The sequence below is a fragment of the Macrobrachium rosenbergii genome, chromosome 16 (genome assembly GCF_040412425.1).
Source record: "Macrobrachium rosenbergii isolate ZJJX-2024 chromosome 16, ASM4041242v1, whole genome shotgun sequence".
NCBI classification, from domain to species: domain Eukaryota; kingdom Metazoa; phylum Arthropoda; class Malacostraca; order Decapoda; family Palaemonidae; genus Macrobrachium; species Macrobrachium rosenbergii.
The window spans coordinates 13284194-13303988 of NC_089756.1; the positions used below are offsets into that span (position 1 = coordinate 13284194).

The 19795-nt window shown below is 46.3% G+C and overlaps 1 protein-coding gene across 4 annotated transcripts in view; it reads left to right on the forward strand.

The window, feature by feature from the left end:
* Positions 1-1386: 1386 nt before the first annotated feature.
* wls (Wnt ligand secretion mediator) overlaps positions 1387-19795 on the forward strand; it is a 174434-nt gene continuing 156025 nt past the window's right edge. For 2 of the 4 annotated variants that reach the window (XM_067118398.1, XM_067118399.1), the window contains exon 1: positions 1460-1851. In XM_067118398.1, the coding sequence (XP_066974499.1) occupies positions 1746-1851 (106 nt within the window). In that variant the 5' untranslated portion in view covers positions 1460-1745. Of the gene's footprint in view, positions 1852-19795 lie in introns of all 4 variants that reach the window. The other 2 variants (XM_067118400.1, XM_067118401.1) reach the window with 2 other exon arrangements.

A 19795-nucleotide genomic window follows, 5' to 3' on the forward strand; every position in this document is an offset into this window, starting at 1 on the left:
CCTCTCCCTCTCTCCAACCATCCCTGTCTCTTTCTTCTCCCTAACACCCCTTCTACTCTCTCTCTCTCTCTCTCTCTCTCTCTCTCTCTCTCTCTCTCTCTCTCACACACACTTCCTTTCCCCCTTTCTTTCTCTCACTCTCTCCCTCTCTCCAACCCCCCCTGTCTTTCCCTCTTTCTTCTCCCTAACACCTCCTCTACTCTCTCACTTCCTTTCCCTCTCATTGTCTCTCTGTTACCCCCTTGCCAACCCCACCCCCTTTGGTGCCTTTGATGTCTTACCCCCACGCAGTTCTTTTCCAAATAGTAAATCATATTTATACAGAAATTAGGTTTGACAAATTCGTAAAGTTACCAAGTCTATGGGCATAACCAGCTCCGTTTCAGGAGAGCCCTTCCACCCCACCCCCTTGGTGCCCTTTGCTGCCAGTGATGTCTTAACCCCACAGTGTTCTTTTCGAGATAGTAAGTCATATGTATACCAAGTTTGGATGAAATTGCTCATTGCGTTTTAGAGTGGAACATACATACATCCATATATATATATATATATATATATATATATATATATATATATATATATATATATATATATATATATATATATATATATCATATCTATATACAGTATATATACTGTATATATAAAGTGTGCATGTGTGTGTACGTTTGTGTACATATGTTAATTGCTGTCTGTCTCATTTTCTCTTAAAGATATCATGCTGAGTTTCTATATATAAAAATCATTATTTAAACCTCATCATTATCATCAATAATAATAATACAGGCAAGCTCAGTCAGCTTGCCCACAATGACAGTGATTTAAGGATTACTATTTTTATTTTAGCGAATGTCTTAAATGAGCTTGAATACATATAAAGAACAAGATCCCGTGTTGACATAAGACCATTTTCACTCCAAAGCAAACATTACCATGTCACAAGTAAGTGCGAAGTCGATTTACGACCTAGGGTTTGGTGACAATAAACCGGAAGAAAGAACATGTTTGTATTAACTTTGCAGCTATATTTTTAAAGGGAAAATATATTTTACTGGGATAATGATGATGGTATAATCCAGAAGCGTCAGTTGTACACCAGAATATAAAAATTTGAGTTAGTGTCAGATTATTTATAAAAAAATTTCATCATACTGTGACAGATCGTTTTTATGAAAACTGTTCCAGTTAGAAGATAATAGTTCATCTGTACAGGAAAATTCCGCGAACGGTAAAAATAACACGAGTAGCTCTTCGTGGGAAATAAAGCTAACCCCGAGACAGGGATGATAGATGGAAACACTATACATTTCTGATTGCCGCCTTCAAGGGAATTTGACTCTAGGCCCTGGCTCTCTGATCCAGGGGTAAGAAATTCCCAGAAATGTCATATCGAATCAACAGCGGGACATTGCCAAACGTAGGAGAAAATCGTGGATATTGTGTATTGCGGTATAAGACTGAATCAGTAACGTTGCCCTAATTCACACTGAAAGAAATGCATTGCGAGAACTATGATTTAATTCTTTGAGCGACTCGCTAAGGAAAAGTGACTGTTTACGCATGTTTAAAGATGTTTTCCGAAAGGCCAGCGGCGTGGCAGCCCGGCGAGACTGTTCAGGAAAGCGTATCCACCATAACCTCGATTGACTTGTGGTACCACGCAATTTTGCCCTGTTATTGATCTCGTGTGTGACGACTGTCTGCTTCGTGTAGGCGTTTTTTAACGCGAAGGAAACACCACCACCATGGCTGGGGCCATCATCGAAAACCTCAGCGGGAAGAAACTGGGCATCTTAATAGGAATTCTGATGATATGTCAGTTCCTTTGCTTTCTTGTGGGAGGATTGATCGGTGAGTGCCTTTTCGGGGTAACAAACAACAAAGGAACCGCCGACAGGAACCCTCCAATTTTATCCTGTTCGGGAGGATGTCATGTGGCGGTGCCCCTTCCTTGTGTTTCTTCAACTTTATGCCTTCGTTAGAATAGCCAAGTAATCATTATATCATTTCGATTTAACAGAAACATCCCATTTAGACCAAAGCCTTGGGAAACTCAGTCATTTAATGACGTCTGGCTGATACAGAGGGGATTAACTCACTGGGGTCTAAGATAAACAACTGCTTAGGGATAGGAAATAACAGTTGCAGGAATGTATGTAGTATAAGGTCCAACATTGATTGTTTTTAAGTTTATACTACTTATTTTCATCCTATTTTACTTTGGCAAACCCATAGTTTTTTAGGTAACATTACTTAGGCTACCTTGCCCATACAAAGCTGTTTAATAATTATGGGGCGGCCAGTCAGGAAAACCATGTTTTTTCCTCATTTTTTTTTTTTTTTTAGTTTATTAATGACCAGAAAGACTAACAAGAATGGTACCGTGAAATTTGCGCAAAACTGTATCCGTTTGTGAAACAATGTCTGGCTGTGGCAGATTCCAGTTTAACTCTTGACCTCTTAGTATGACCGTGTGTGAAGTATTCATACTAAATAGCCTAGTTTAGAATTTATGGCCAAGGTTAGGTTCTTAGACCTGTTTGACCTTCGACCTTAAAGTAAACCCTTGACTTTGACTTGACCCTTCACATTAGCTTTATTAATGGAATATCAGCTATTATGAAGCCTACCTCATAGCATAGCACAGGAATTAAGGCTAAGGTTAAGTCCAACATGATCTTTGACCTCTTAAATATGACCTTAACCCTTGGGTATACCACATAAAATGTTGAGCCCCCATCACTTAGAGATGGATAGTGTGTGAGATGTTTTGAAGCCAGTCACCTAAGATTAAAAAGTAATAGATTGATTTATAAAAGGGTGCTCAAAATGACAGACAAACAGGTCAGTTACTAATGGGTATAGTAATATATGTTGTGTATGGTAAACCTTGGGTGTAAAAATGTATAGGTGTGTTTAATTTTAAATGAGTCATAAGGAGAGATGAACTACCTAATAAGTTACGCAGCTAGAAATTAGGCACTTGAAATTAAAGGGAAACATTTGAACCTATCCTGACATAGTGTATCCTACCAAGACCTCCCTCACACTCCACCCCTAAACTTTGCCAAAAAAGTGTAACAATGGTACTTGCTTAATCCATGGCAACTCATCTTAAGCTTAACGTAACCAACTTGGGCACTTCATCCTACCTGGCTGGGGTTAGGTAAACCTTAACCTTTTCTAAAAAAGCATGGAAGTGGTATTTGCAGGGATAAATCCTTACCTGGCCTGGGGATTTTTCTTGACCTGTCCAGGAATAACTTTGATTGCATGGGTAGTAAAGTGTGGCAACTTTCAGCACTCTAGTTAGGCTCTTTGTAAAAAAAACTTCCACATGAATGTACATTGACAAAATGAATCAACTTGCAGTGCCTAAGTGCAGTTGTTCAAACTTTTTTTTATTTTTCAAAGACACTGGCCACACTGAAACTTCTTGCTTTCTGTTGTGCACAAATGCCCCTAATGCTCAAAATGATGTAATTTTGGTTTAAATTGATAGATATAGCCTTAGTATGTATTTCACAGTCATGGAGCCTATGTGAGAGAGTCTTTTGTATGTACTTCACAGTGTATGGAGTCTAATTGAGCGATATTTTAATCATCTTTTTATTTTGTAGTTCCTATTGTGTAGACCACTGTTTCTCAACCTTTTTCTGGTGGTGGCCCCCTTCAATCCAGTGCAAGTTGTTGTGGCCCCTCCATGCCAACTCTGAGTTCTTACCCCCCCCCCACACACACACCCGCCTTCCGTCCATCACCTTAATACGCCTAGGGAAGGTATGTTAATGGTTCTAGTTTGAGTAGTACCATGTACTCAAAACACTAATTTCAGGCATGAATCAAATACCTGCTTTTGCAATCAAATTTGCTATCTTGTAAGAAGCCAACATCCCTCTGTCTACTTTTGCCACTTTTTGGGTAAACATATGATTCACTGTCATCCTTCCTTGGAACTCATCACGTAATTTCTTGAAGAAATCTAGCGGCTTGTCTTTCTTGTCTTTATGTGCAGTCTCCAGATGCTTTTTCAGTTTGCTGGGACGCATACTTTCATTTGAGAGTGAGGTCATACACAGCAGGCACATAGGCATTGTAGTATTTTGTGGAGATTCAATGAATCCAAAAGCAAGATATTCGACAGAATACTGTCTGCATTTTTCTTAGCTGGACTGGTCATGCTTATCTAAAATAAAAACAAACAAAACTCATTAAAACTCAGTACCGCTATTATTGTCTGGGAAATCATTGCCCTCCACATATTCAAACAAGCAAATAAAAAAGCAAAAGTTATTAGCCATAAAAGATACTCTTACCCCTCCCTCAATAACAAATAAAGTGAATAGATAAATAAAATTCATGACAAGTATGTGTGTGTGTGTACTGAGTGTACATGAAAGAGACTGTGTATGTAAGTATAAATGTATGTTTGTTCACTGTATGTAAGTATAAATGTATGTTTGTATGTACATACGTATGTGGATATAAAGTTATCTTTCACAAACCTCTTTGGTAGAACTTAAATCAAGTCTCTTCCTCGCAAGTCTATGTTAAACTGAAAGACGGATCTATTATTGAAGAAGAAACAATATAACGGTTATATTATAACCCATATACCGTTGCTGTTAAAATTGTTTATAAACATCTTAATGGTTGTCGTTCGGAAGTTTACCAGTCAGCATAATCTTTGATAGTTCAGTCTTTTACCACTCTGCCTGCTAGAGAGAGGGAGAGAGAGAGAGAGTTAATGGTTTTTGTCAAGGGTCATAGTTCAGCCTTTTACCACTCTGCCAGCTAGAGAGAGAGAGAGAGTGAAGAGATTATTGAATATTTCACTGTCTGCAAAAATTACCTGGTATATTGAATTGAATGATGTTCAAACTAAACTCAAGCATATTAATGATTTATTTCAAAATATTACACATTTATATATTTTGTGGGTCCTAAATTTTCTGTGGCCCCCCATGGCCCCCCATTTTTCAAATTTTGCCTTGTGGCCCCTGAAAAAATCTCATGGCCCCCAAGGGGGCCATATGGCCCACGTTGAGAAACACTGGTGTAGACTATTAGTAATTGCCTGACATCAGTTATGTTAGGAAAGCAAATTACTATAGGCTGTTGAAGGCCTCATGGAAACCCCTCAAGCAAGAAGCATATACAAAGTCTGATATAAATTAGGTTAATAAGTACCATCGTTTACTTAGGAACTTACGTACTCTGGGCCTCAGTGTGACCTATTGCTTCTTACGTCTGATGTCTAAATTTTGCATGGTGCAGTTATTCCACCTGGTTGGTGCATGCACCAAGGGGAAAAAATTGAAACTGAAGCATTACTTATTTCAGATTTAAACTAACACCAAGAAACAACAGTATTGTGTTGACTTTTAAATACTGGTATCCTTTTTAATATACTTTACGTTTTTACTGGCATCATTTTTAATATACTTCAGATTTTAAGATTAGAAAAGTGCCCTTGGACAAATAAGAAATATAGGAGTAACTGATTCATAGCTTGAATTAGGTATCACAATGAATATGCAGTAGTCACATTGTTTCTTTACAAAGTACCATTTGCTGTTACTTGCTATAACAGTATTGTATACTGTACTCACTAACTCCTCAAACTTGCTGTAATTGTCTCCATTGGCTTCATTGATACCATGAAATAAGAGTAAACAAGGTAGGTTGATATCCATTGTTAGAAAAATATATAATTGTTATTTTGCCATAATTTTGTATGGATAAACAGTATTACTTCATCGCCTTAAATTAATTTAATAAGACCTTGAGTCACATTTCTAGTTTCTTAGAGGTCACCTATAAAAGGTGAAAATAGGAGCAAGATAAATTTAGAGGTTGGAAAATTTTGAGTAAGAAGGTACTGAAGGGAACAGATGAAAAGCATAAAGTAGAAAGCAATTAGGGCCAAGGGGATTGACTGTGTGATTGTGAGTGAATTGAGTGATTGTGATGATTACTGATACAGGGAAGATTTTTCTGACTTCTCTTTAGTACAGCTAAAAGAAAATGAACTAGCATGCTGTGAATGGTGTCCCCTAGTAAGATCAGAAGTACAAAAGATGGCATATTGGGATAAGTTAAAATAACGAGCTGTACAGATTACCAGGTTTGATGTGGAAGTTAGACTGTTTAAAATCTGACATTTTATATGAGTAACTTAATAAGTACGGTAATTACATTGCTATTAGTTTCACTCGCTTGGCAGCTAAAATTTTGAATTTCGCGGCTTGCGCTATTTTGTTTTGGTTAGGTGGCTGCCTCGCCCACTTTTGGGGAAAGAGAGGAAAACTAGTAAATGGGCTTCAGTTTGTTTCTGCCAGCTGATGGCTGTAGACCAGTTGTTAGCAGCAGCTTATGGATTTTTGGAATTTGTCTTTTCCTGTTGTATTTCATCATTTGGTGAAGTATTCGGTCTTGGTAGCCGTTACGGCACATTTAGACAGAGTTAGGAACTTTAATTGTGACTTTAATTGAATTGACTATCCTGATTTTGGCTTTAACTGACTTGGTTTTATGTAATGTCAGACTCAAATTCTTCTAGCTTCAGGTATTGCAGCAGTACCTGCTTAACCAAGGAACCTTATGACTCTCATACGATCTGCACAGTAGGGGACAGGTGTGTTCAGAGGAATTAAGATGTAGCAAATGTGTTGACTGGGACTTGAAAAATGGAAGACTCTAAAGTCACATTTGAATAAAATTGCTAGGGATAAAAATAGGAAAGCTACTGCTAGGCACACCAGCAAATCTTTAGCTAACCAGGATTCTTGTAGTTCTGTGAATTCTGATAATGTTGATGTTGACGTTCATGTGATTTCTATTAATCCCATTCCCAACCCCTCTGTGCAGCCCTCTCCTTTACCTGGCTCTCTCGCTTCTGAACCCAACCCCGTGACCAGCCTTGAATTAAAGATCGATAAAAGGTTCGAGTTGATTATCGAATCTGTCAGACAGTTAGCCCCATCTGTTAAAGTGCTTATGGATAACAAAAGTGAGTCAGAGCGCCCTGTAGCGCCCAGTGTTAGTGCTGTGTTGGCAGAGCGCACAGTGGCGCCCAGTGCAAGTGAAGTGTTGGTGGAGGAGGTGGCTGCCAGCCCACTGATTCTCCTAGGCAAAGGTCAGTGACATACTCCCCTAAACCTCGGAGGAGTCAAACTGGTAGCCTAAGGGAGGTCAGCAGGGTCTGCCCTCAGGTAGTCGTTCCCTCATTTGAACGTGTTGCTAAAATCCCAGGTTGCAGCCAAACGCCACTGGAAAGGTGTTTCCTTGAATGTTCATTGTCTTTCCTCTAGTTCTGAGGATTCTTCTCCTAAGTAGCAGTGGTGCTTTGTAGACGAGTCAGGTCCACTGAAAAGACGTGCTAGTGGTGCTTCGCATTCTTCTCCAGCGCCTTGCAAGAAGTCTAAGGACACCTTGCATAGTCCCTGCCCTTCATGTACTGGTTGAGACAGCCCGGAGCAATTTCCTTACGTTCCTCCAATAGTGGAAAGTCAAAATGTGACTTCTAAGTGCACTTTGTCTTGCAAACATAGGTCCCAGTGCTTGGCCTTTGGCCTAAACTCTATTTGTTCTGACACGATATACAAACTGTCGGTCCTTTACATTAGGAATTACTTCCAGCGTAGGCTGGAAACGGCCGTTGAACTTTCGAACAAGGTGGTTAGGCAGTTAACTACTGTCCAGAAGGCGGGCGTACCGCCTGCCCAGATGTAAACAATCCAACTTGCTTTTGGCCGTCGTAGACTGTGGACGTTGTTTATCTCGCTGTCTGCCCAACTGTTGAGCTTTTTCCTGGTGGGAAATTTCCTTATGTGTTCTTAGAATGAATGGTGATAAGCCCTTTAAGCCCTCCTATCCCCAGTGTGTGTGCCCTGGGGTAGGAGGCAAGAAATGTCATACCTTTAGATCTAGCGTTGACACGGACCCACACGCCCTCTGCCCACTTGCAGGGGACGTATGTGTTTGCACTCTTCGCCTTGTAGCGATTGTTGTTCCTGGTCTCCCGAGCAGTGGAGGAAGTTTGAGGGGAGGAGACACTACCATAGGAAACCCGCCAAGGAATCGTCCGAGGGTAACACGCCCCCGACGACTCCTGTGGTGGCTGATCCGTCAGGGTCGTTTCTCCCTCCCAGCAAGCTTCCTCTTCTTGCTGCCTCTCCCTTGGGTGAGGACTCGCCCTCCCCTTCCTCATTCGTTTCATCGGGTGTGGAAGGCTGTGGGGGAGCGGTTGCGCAGGACATCCTCTCTGGGGCTCGCTCTGGGGGTGAATTTCTTCCCCTGGAGCAAGTAGAGGCTTCCCTTTTTTACCCGACTTTATCCTCAGGTTTGGGGGTGGAAGCGTCTTCTGTTGGCCAGGTACCCGATCTGACATCTGCCTGGCATGCCGTCACTGGAGGGCCTGGTGTCTCACTTCTTTGTCGCTCCAGTGACGACCCACACAGCCACCGCTTCCACCACCACAACTGTCACCGTGTCTTCTTTTGGCAAGCTGCCTGTGACGGTGGCCTCGCACCTAGACACCCAGGTTTCGGCTGCGCCTACCACATTCCACTCCATGCTGCCGCCTCCTGGGTTCCTGGCCCCATTGTCCCTGCCTGGCCCCTGGCACATGGTGACGTCGTTGGTGCCTTACATGACTATGCCTGCTCCTGTTGCTGCTGACCCACGCTTGTTGTTGACCATGGTTTCGGCTCCTCGCTTCCCTGACATTCGGCCCGGCCTGGCTCCCCATGTGCCACCCGTGCCTCTGACCCTGGCTTCGTCCCTGGACCCTCCTGGCTCCTGCGCTGCTGTATCTGCCCCAGCAGCTGCTGGCCTGAACACCATCTCTGCTACCTGGATTGCGCCTGCTTCTGTAACCCCCCGGTTGCTCCTGCTTCCATGGCCCCCCTGGTTACGCCTGCTTCCGTGGCCCCCCTGGTTGTTCCTGTGCCTTCTCCTGCTCCTTCGTGGTTTGGGGACTTGACTTTGATCCTGAGGAAGATGGCGAAGAAGAAGTTGAAGAAGAGATCAAGGAAGGTGTCGTCGTCTTCATCTTCATCTCCATTGTCTTTGTCATTGTCGTCTGCTGCCTCTTCTTCCTCTTCTTCCGAGGCTCCCCAGCCAAGGAAGAAGAAGCCTGCCTCTCCCTGGGACTGCCTCCTTCCACTGGGAAGGCGGTGGGCAAGTCGCTCTGAGTACCCGGGTTTCTAAGGAAACCCGAGTACCCCAGTCTGGTACGGGAGAAACCTCTCTCCGTACAGACTCGGGTGTGGGGTGAGAGAAAGAGTCTGGGCATGCAGGTGCCTCGACTCTTCCTGCTGGTACTTCTTCTAGTACCAAGCCAGGTTCCTGGGAAGGTGCACCAGTCCCTCGGGTCCGGACACCTGGAGAAGTAGAGAAGAGGTCCCCTGCTCAGTCTTCTTGAGAGGTTTCGGCCTCAAAGAAGACTGGGGCGCGCCAAGAGGACAGTGCAAGTTTGCGCGCTCGAATCCTCTCAGTCCCCGGCCATGTCCATGCGGCCAGCCTGGCTCGGGGGAGATGAGCGAGCCGCTCCGCTCCTCTCGGGAGACTGCTTTGCCCAGGCGAAAGCACTCTCCTCGACCCGGGCTGCTGTCGCCACTGTGGGTTGGTGACTGCTTCCGGCCCACTGCCCCTGTTGGTTCTGCCAGCAAGGCCAATTGGAGCGCCTGTTCCTCCTTGCCTGTCCCCTCTGCCTCCTGGGCTCCTTCCAGGGGGCGTGAGTCGGACAGGAAGAACTTTGGCAAGTTGTCTCCCCAGAGTTCTACCTTGGGGGTGTACGTGCCTGGCTCGGTCCTCGGTTTGACCAGGTCTTATGCCCGCGTGATGCAGGAAGGATCACGGGGGTTTGCCGAGGTTCTCTTTCCTGCAGGGAGAGTAGATCGGGAGGACTGCACTCTGGAAGGACTCGAGGGTCCTCTTCCCCAGGATGCGGACACCCCCGAGATACAGAGTACGTTTGCTGAGGTAATTGCGCTGATTCGTCAGCACATGACCTCGGGGAAGGGACCACGGCCTCGTCTGTGGATCGTCTGTCATGCCTCAAATCCTACTGGGCACCAAGGAAGGAACCCAAGGCTTCGATGGGGCTGCCGTGGTCCATGCTTGCCGAGGGGGTACTCGATCAGGTGAATACTGTAGTCTTGTGTCTGGACAGGACAATTCTGTCCGATTGGACAAGCTTCTTCCCCCTCCTCTGCCTCGCAGAATAATTTCTACGCACCGTCAGAGAGGTCATTGCCGCCTAAGCAGGTTGACCCGGACCTTGTTCGTCTAGATCCAGGTCTCTCGTTGCAGCAACTTACTGCAGAGAGCATCTCCCTCTCTCAGCAAGAAGCCGCAACCCCTGAAGCCACCGCCATGGCAGCCTTCCAGGCAGTCTCCTGGCTGGATCTGTGGTCCTTCACAGTATCCAAGGTGGCTTCTTCCTCGGGCGCTATTGTACCCGGGGAGGACTCCGCCTTCAGGAAACTGTGCCAGTCTGGAGGTAGGGCCATCTCCTACCTTGCCCACCAGACAGCAAACCTGTGGGCTAACCTCGTCTTGAAGAGAAGGGACGCCGTTCTTTCTCACTTCTCCAGATCCATGGGGTCCGAGTCGGCAATGACCCTGCGGAACGGACTGCTGCTGGGTTCCGCCTCTCTCTTCCCTAGAGAGTTGGTGGACACTGTGGTGGACAAGCACCAGGCCGGTGACAGTGACCGGCTTGTCCACCAGGCAGTGGCCAAGACCTCCGGGTCTTTGTGTTCCACTGTGGCCAGGCTCTTGGGTCAGGCTAGCTCTTCCTCGGCCCCTAAGAAGTCCCAGCCTTCGAAGGGATCCCATGGAAACACCCAGCCTTCTTCTTCCTCTAGAAAGGGTGGGTCTTCCCGCCCCTTTCAGCCCGCTTTCCAGTCCGGAAAAGGGGGCAAGGGGAAGAAGGGGAAACACTAGGGGCGGCATTCCCCCCCAAATGCTGCCGAAGGTGGGGGGGTGCCTGTCGAGCCATTGGGCAACATGGCAGCGACATGGAGCCGAGACCTGGATAGTGGATGTCCTTCGGGAGGGATGCCTTCTAACCTTCGAGTCTTGGCCTCCCCTCACCTACACTCCGGTCGGTCTCCGCACATACATCCAAGGAACTCTGAAGAACTCCGCACTATAGCAAGAAGTGCAAGCCATGCTGAGCAAGGGTGCTGTGGAAGTTGTGTCGGACCAGTCTCCAGGCTTTTACACCCGTGTCTTCCTCATAGAGAAAGCCACAGGGGGATGGAGACCAGTCATACGCCTCTCTCTCCTGAACTGATTCGTTCGCCAGACTCGGTTCACGATAGAAACAGCACGATCCGTGCTTGCCTCCATCAGGGAGAACGACTTCATGCTTATGGTGGACTTGAAGGATGCGTATTTCCAAATACCTATTCATCTGTCCTCTCGCAAGTACCTCCGCTTTATCCTTGGGGAGACGGTCTTCCAATTCAGGGCACTGCTTCGGGCTCTCGACCACTCCCCAGGTATTCATGAGAGTCTTCTCTCGTGGCAGCTTGGGCCCACTTGCACGGGATTCGTCTATTGAGGTATCTCGTTGACTGGCTCGTCGTGGCGAGCTGCTGCAGGACAGGGATTGACTCCTCGAGTTTTGCCCCGACCTTGGGATCATGGTGAATATCGAGAAGTCAGATCTCACCCCCAAGCAGATGATAAAGTACCTGGGCATGCTGATAGACACAGTAGCATCGAAAGTCTTTCCCTTGGACTCGCATCAGCAGGTTCAAGCAGGCAGCACAGCTGTTCCTGTCATGACAGGAGCAGCCAGCCCGGCAATGGCAAGTCATCATTGATCACCTGTCGTCGCTGGAGAAGCTGGTACCTCATGGGTGTCTGCACCTGCGGTCTTTACAATGGAGACTGAAGGAGTATTGGTCCCAGACCCGAGACCCCCAGTCCTTTCTCATTCCTCTTCCGAGAAGGTGAGAGAGGACCTTTGTTGGTGGATGAACGACAGGAATCTCTTGATAGGAGTATCCCTGCATACTCCCCCTCTGGACATGCTGCTGTTCTCAGACGCATCGACCGAGGGATGGGCCGCACACTTGGAGGAGTTGCTGACTTTGGGAGTGTGGCACCGAGACGACAAGCACCTTCACGTAAACATCCTGGAACTCAAGGCAGCCTTCCTGGCTCTCCAAGAGCTCCAGGATCGAGTGATGGGACACTCCATGGTACTGATGAACGACAATACCACGTTAGTGGCATCGGTTAACAAGCAGGGGGGGTGGTCTAGTATCCCTCCCGCTCCACCAGTGGGCCGTGGCTCACTCAGTAGAGCTGTCAGTCAGGTACATTCCAGGCAAGAGGAATGTTGTGGCAGACAAGCTCAGCCGCCAGAATCAGGTTATAGGAACTGAATGGTCCCTTCACTTGGAAGTCATGGAAAGGCTATTCGACCTGTGGGGGCATCCAGTCATCGATCTGTTCGCCACCCGGGACAACAGAAAACTCCAGGTCTTCTGCTCTCTTGGCCGGATCCATGGGCCACTGTGGAGGATGTGTTCCAGCACCCATGTGACAACCTCGATGTTTACACCTTTCCTCCGTTCTGTCTGATTTGCCGAGTGATCAGCCAAGCGATGATCACCCTGAATCTCAGAATGATTCTGGTGGCACCCAAAATGGCCGCAGGCCGTTTGGTATTCTGACCTGCTAGCTCTCCTCTCCGAGGCGCTGAGAGAGATCCCCCCCCCCAGCCCAACCTGCTGTGTCAACCCCACATGGAGAGGTACCACCAGGCAATGTAGTCCCTGTGTCTTCACAGCTGGAGGTTATCCACCATCTGCAAGCGAGAGGCTTTTTGCATCACACAACAACAGAGATGGCCGGGTACCTCTAGACGATCCTCCGCAGCAGTTTACCAGGGGAAGTGGTCCATTTTCTGTGGTTGGTGTCGTGGACGGGGTATCTCTCCGGTCGGAGCTACTGTTCAGCAGGTCGCGGACTTCCTCGTCTTCCTTTGCCGAGAGAAGCTTCTCTCAGTTTCAGCTGTAAAAGGCTACTGCGCCGCACTTGGCCTAGTCTTGCAGCTGAAAGGAATAGACATCTCTTCCTCCTTCGAGATCTCCCTTCTGATGAGAAGCTTCGAAAGGTCTTGCCCACCCAGGGATCTCAGGCCCACTGCATAGGATGTGGCTCTTGTTCTAAGGAGCCTGACTCGTGCACCATACGAGCCTTTACGAGAGTCGTCAGACGGATCTGACCCTCAAGACCGTCTGCTGGCCCTGGCATCGGTGAAGAGAGTTGGTGAACTACATGGACTTTCCTTCAATGTTAAACACTCAAGGGGATGGGGATCAATTACATTCAATTTCATCCCGGATTTCGTGGCGAAGACTCAGAATCCTTTGGTCCCTGATGCACGGTTCGAGTCCTTCACGATCCTCTTCGTAGAGGACTTTGTAGTAATGAACCAGAAGAGATGCTACTGTGTCCTGTTGGAGTGCTGCGGCGCTATCTGAAGAGGACTCGACATCTCTGGCCCGAGTGTCGACGACTCTTTGTTAGTACTGGCTCGACCAAGAAATAAGTGTCCAAGAACACGATCTCTTTCTGGCTTCATGAGATGATAAGGAGAGCGTATTCTGCTGCTGGAGGAGATGACACCGGTACGCCTCGTCCGAGAGCTCACGAAGTCCGCAGCATTGGTCCGTCCCCTCGCATTCCGGAAGAACGTGGGTTCTACAGGTGCTGAAGGCAGGTGTGTGGTCCCAACACACCACCTTCACCTCCTTCTACCTCCGGGATGTTGCTCACAAGTCCTTGGACACTTTTTCCTTGGGTTCCTGTGGTGGCTGCTCAACAAGTTGTGTAGCTTACCCAGGTCCTCTTAACAGGACAGGTTGCATCTCGCCTAAGATGTAGGGTTGTGATTGGGAGAATGAATATGGAGTGACTGGCCTCTCTTCTTTCCCCCCATCCTGGCTCTCTTCCCACGGACAGAGAACGGACGTGCTGTTACATGCAGGATCTGGCGGTTGATGCGGGTAAGCACCCAACAGAAGCTCCTGTTCTATTTTCCATTCAGGTTTATAGAAGCAACCCCACTCCTTCCCCTTGCAAGGTGGTGAAGAAGACCATGACAATAAGACAAACCCAATGCTTGTGATTGCCTTAATGTCATCCTTCTCCAAGTTCTTCCTAGCCTACTTTGCATGAACTGACGATTCCTCTTTCATGCAAAGGGACCCAGAAGTCTGACAATTGATGCCGCATTTCTTACAACCCAATCATTTTGTCAGAGGCAGTTTTCCCTTCCTTGCTCTATCGACCAGGAAGGGAAGACAAGGTGTGGTGAACTCCAGTCAGTTCATAGAGACTCACTCAGATTCGTCCCTCCAACCAGTGAGTCTTCCTAGTGTAAAGGACCGACAGTTTGTATATCATGTCGAAACAAATCAGAATTTTTAAAAGTAAATTGTATTTTTCCTAAGTATACAAACCCGAGGTCCTTTACATTACATTTCATGCCCACCTCATGCCACCCCTCAATCTGATACCTGGGCTGAAAGGCAAATTGGAACGTTTACATCCGGGCAGGCGGTACTCCCGCGTCCCGGACGGTAGTTAACTGCTTAACCGCCTTGTTCAAAAGTTCAATGGCCGTTTCCAGCCTACACTGAAAGTAATTCCTAATGTAAAGGACCTCGGGTTTGTAAAGTTAGGAAAAATACAATTAATTTTAAAAACTGTGATATTCCATTCCATTCCATTCAAGTAGAGTGTCCTCTGAGCGTCCCCCAGTGTCTGAGTCTGCCTTGGCTCCTGAGCGCCTTGTAGTTACAGAAGCCCCCATTGTTACCGAATGCCAGACATCACCTGAACGCCCGAAGGCATATAAGTGTCCATTAATGCCCAGACTTTCTTCAGTTTCTGAGCACTTGTCTTCTCTTCAGCGCCACAGAGCACCCGAGTACCCACTGTTGACCAAACACTCATTGTCTCCAAGACTGTAATGAAGCGCCCATCAGTGTCTGAGCGTCCGCGTTCAGCCAAGCGCCTTTCTACTGCTGTTGATGCTTCTCTTGCTTCTGTTCATGTTGGAACAAAAGCAGTCATTGATGATTCTCCTACATCTCAGCTTAACCTGCTTCAGCCTTCAGTTAGTACACAGTTGCCTTCTAAAGTGGACCCTATCCAGGTGAAGTTGGACAGCATTTTGAGCCTTCTGAAAAAGGCTCCTGCGGCTCCCCAGTCCATGGATTTAGCCTTGTAGCCTGTATCTTCTGACAATGAAGAGGATGTACTTGTACAAGACGCTAATCCTTCTGCTTACAAGTCGTTGCTAAGGTACCTGTTAGCTACTTTTCTGAACTTCTCTCCTGCAGCTCCTTCCTCGCTTGCTTCCGCTTTCCTGATGGAGACGCAGTTGTCAGACTCTTCTAAGCTGCCGAAGTTAGTATTTTCTTCTTCAGCAAAGAAAGCATTGAGTGATATCGATGGACGGCTTTTGGAGAAGAGGGAGCAAGGTCGTGCCATCTTTAGTTTCCCTCCATCTTGGTCCGTCTAGGCTGACCAAGAGGAGACACCTTTTGTATGCCACAGGAGAAGCTCCTTCCCTGGGAGTCTCTGCCTCCTCCCAGGGGAACCTCTGGGTTAATCTATTCTTTACGAAGATCGGCCTTTTCTTCAGCAAAGATCCTGTTTAGTTCTTCGGAACTTTCTCACCTTCTCATTTTTAAAGTCCTTAGTTTTATGGATTAGGCTGTGGGCTCTCTACCCTGTAAGATTAAAGACTGCACAACTTTACCAGAAGATAGCTCCTCTGATTGGTTGGGGTTGCTGTCATGCATAGGTAAAGGGATCACCTCTAAGGGAGTAACTCCCTCTCAAAAGTCTGCACATTTGTTTTTGCCTCTAGACCATCTTTATTTGTTCCCCCAGTCGACTGTGCTGGAGATTTCGTCTGACCTGCAGAAGAAGAGCATGCAGGATCTTCTCATGCAGTCTTCTAGACGCCCTAAGGAGATGTCAACGATTTCCCCTAGGACTGTTTCCCCTTTGCAGTTACGTCCCTTTCGGAGTAACAGACAAAGATCATATTCCAGATCTCGTTCCAGTAACAGATTTGTGTTAAGAGCCATCAAGAAGTTATCTTCCTGAACGTCCTCTCGCAAGTGAGAATGTTCCCCTCTGAACACCAGTAGGAACCAGACTCCTCTTCTGGGAGAGATGGAGGAAGAAATGACCGAGCCTTGGATAGTCAGTGTTCTCAAGAAAGGATACTCCATTCCCTTCCAAGAAAAGCCTCCCTTAGTCAGCTCTCCAGTAACATTGACGGCATACTCTGAAGGTTCAAGGAGGTTTACGGCCCTTTCAGAGGAAGTCTCGTCCCTCCTCAGAAAAGGGGAGATAGAGACAATGGAGAATGTGAATCCCCCAGGGTTTTACAACCATCTCTTTGTGGTGTCAAAGGCATCAAGAGGCTGGAGGCCTGTTTTAGACATCAGCACCCTGAATGTCTTCGTTCAGAAGACAAAGTTCAGAATTGAGACGAACCGTACTGTCCTGTCATCCATTCGCCAGGGAGTGGATGACACCAATAGACATGCAGGATGCTTATTTTCTTATTCCAATACACCAGGAATCAAGGCAGTATCTAAGGTTTGTCTATGGGAACAAAGTCTTTCAGTTCCGCGCCCTATGTTTCTGGCTCTCAACAGCACCACAAGTGTTCACCAGAATTCTTGCTCTCCTTGTCAGATGGCTCCATTTGATGGGTATCAAGATCTCCCCACACCTCGGCAATTGGCTCCTTTGAGCCCAATCGAGGGAGAAGTGTTTGGAGGACCTTCAACGAACTCTCACCTTGGCTCAGTGTCTGGGACTGATGATCAACTTTCAGAAGTCCCAGCTGATTCCTGCTCAAAAGATTCCCTATTTAGGGATGCTGATCAAATCTCGGAGTTTTCGGGCTTCTCCATCCCCGAAAAGAGTGGGGTCTTGTCTGAAGACAGTAAACAAGTTCCTCAACCTCAGTCACTGCTCAGCCAACGTGTGGATGAACCTTCTGGGAACATTATCTTCCATGGAGCAGTTCTTTCACCTAGGCAGACTTCTCATGAGACGTCTGCAATTTTACTTAAGGGTCAGCTGGGACAGGAAGGCTCTTCTAGACACCTTCAAACTCCGCATCTCCCCCGAGATCAAGAAAGACCTGCTCTGGTAGAATGTAGAAGGAAGACTAGCAGAAGGGAAGTCTCTTCTTCCTTTGAGTCCCAGCCTAGACTTTTACTCCGACTCATCGGACCTACGTAGGTTGGGGAGCTCTTCTTGGGAGCAAAGAAGTTTCCAGGATATGGTCCCTGGAACAGAGAGAATGACATATAAATGCCAAAGAATTGAAAGCAGTACACTTGGGACTTCAGTTTTTCAGCACGGAAATTTATAGGAAGACAGTGTGGTCCGCTGGGACAGCACAACTGCTGTGTCCTACATAAAGAATCAAGGGGAACACACACTTTCTCTCTTTATGAGATAGCAAGGGAGCTTCTTCTTTGGACGGATCGAGACCGGACTTCTCTTCTGACTTGATTCATTCAAGGGAAGTTAAATGTACTGGCGGACGAATTGAGTCGCCAAAAGCAGATACTTCCAAAGAATGGACTTTGGATCATCAGGTGTGCCGAGATTTGTGGAAACTGTGGGGGACACCAATTCTAGACCTCTTTGCCACTTCTAGAAACCTTCGTCTTCCTCGGTTTTGCTCACCAGTACCAGATCCTTTAGCATGGGCAACAGATGCCATGCTTCAGGACTGTCCGACAAGCTCCTTTATACCTTCCCACCTCTCAGTATGGTAAGATAGGTGTTGAACAAATTCCAGCTACATCAGAATGTCTCAGTGATCCTAGTAGCACCATTTTGGCCAACGAAGGAGTGGTTTCTGGACTTTCTCGAATTTCCATCAGACTTCCCATGACTGCTACCTCAAAAACATCATACACTCAAACAACCTCACTTTTGATGGTTTCATCCGGGGTTGTCTACTCTGGCCCTGACAGGCTACAAACTGTCAGGGAACTCCTTCAAAAGAAATTTTTTTCAAAATCAGCTTTGCAAGCTATTGCCAAATGCAGACGCAAATCCTCTGACAGATTATATCAAGCTAAGTGGGCAATATTTCGAGCTTGGTGCAAGTCCCACAGAGATTCGTCTTCTCAAATATCTGTGACAGAAATACCAGATTTCCCGATGTATTTGAAGACTGATAGAGGCCTTTCTTAGACTATGATTAAAGGATACAGGGCCATGTTAGGTTTGGTTTTCCGGCGTAGAGGGTTAGATCTCTCTTCTAATCATGATTTGTCAGACCTTATCAAATCGTTTAATACCACAAAACAGAAGGAGGTAGCAGTAGTTCTTTGGAATTTAGACGTGGTCCTTAAATGGTTGTCTGGCCCGTTTTGAGCCATTACGCTCGATCTCTTTAAGAGATTTAACTAGGAAGACCCTGTTTTTAGTAGCCTTGGTGACAGGTAAACGGGTCAGTGAGATCCATGCAACTGACAGAAGAGTGGGCTTCTCTCATGCGAATACTGTTTGCTCCTTTTCCCTGGGGTTTCTGGCCAAAAATGAATCTTTATCCAAACCGTGGCCACGTTTTTTTACCATTAAGAGCTTGTCAGAGGTTGTTGGCCTGGATGAGGAAGAGAGAGTTTTGTGTCCTGTAAGGGCTTTAAAGTTTTACTTTCACAGAACAAAAGGAGTACAGTACGTGGTTCATTTAGTGCTTTGTGGTGTTTGGTTAAGAACCCCTCGCGCCCACTGTCGAAGAATGCCCTGGCATTCTTCTTCAGAAATCTCATTTTGGAAGTTGATTCCATGATTGGAGATGAGGTTTTTTCCTTGTGCAGAGTGAAAGCACGTGAAATCAGAGCAGTAGCAACTTCTTTAGCTTTCAAGCGTAATTTGTCTCTCTCTTCCATACTGCAAGCCACTTTTTGGAAGTGTCAGTCAGTGTTTGCTTTGCATTATTTAAAAGAAATCGAGACTATATATGATAACTGCAGTACATTGGGTCTGTTTTCATTGGCTGGTGTGGTGTTGGGTAAGAAATTGTAGGAAGCAAGCTTTCCTATCAATCTTCACCTTGAAACAAGGGTGTTGAATTTTTTAGGGGAGCCTGGGGGTACGATGTGCCGGAGTACCCTCTGGTTCTTTTATGGTTGGGTAGTGGTTATTTTTATTATTGTGGTTTTGGTGACTATGTTCTCTCTGGTTATGTATTTTTTACTGCACCAAGGGCAGGGGCAACTATTTTTATCTTTGTGAGCAATCGGAATTGTCCTCTGCTGCCAGGTACCCACTGAAATAATAGGCAACTCAGGCTATACCGCCGCGCCACTATATGATAAGAAGAGCGCCATCCAGAGGCAGCATCTTCCAGCAGCAGCTCACTTATCAGGTAAGGAATCAACAGGCATTATTTTAATGCTAGCAATCTTGTCTATTCTCAAAGTCACTACCATTTTTAGTGTTGTGGGGTAGATAATTGCATCCCACCTCCTGTCAGTGTGGGAATCAGCAAGGTAATTACTTGTAAGTTACTTATATAAAAATGACATATTGCAATACACTCCCTGAACACCTGAATTAGACCTGGTCACTGACCAGCCCAAACTATATCCCCATAATTTTACCCACAAAGTGGGTAATTAACTGTCAGCGTTACCAACGCTACAGGAAAAATCTTGTCAAACGAGTTACCTGAGGTACCGTTGACAACGCTGTTGCAAATTTCGGC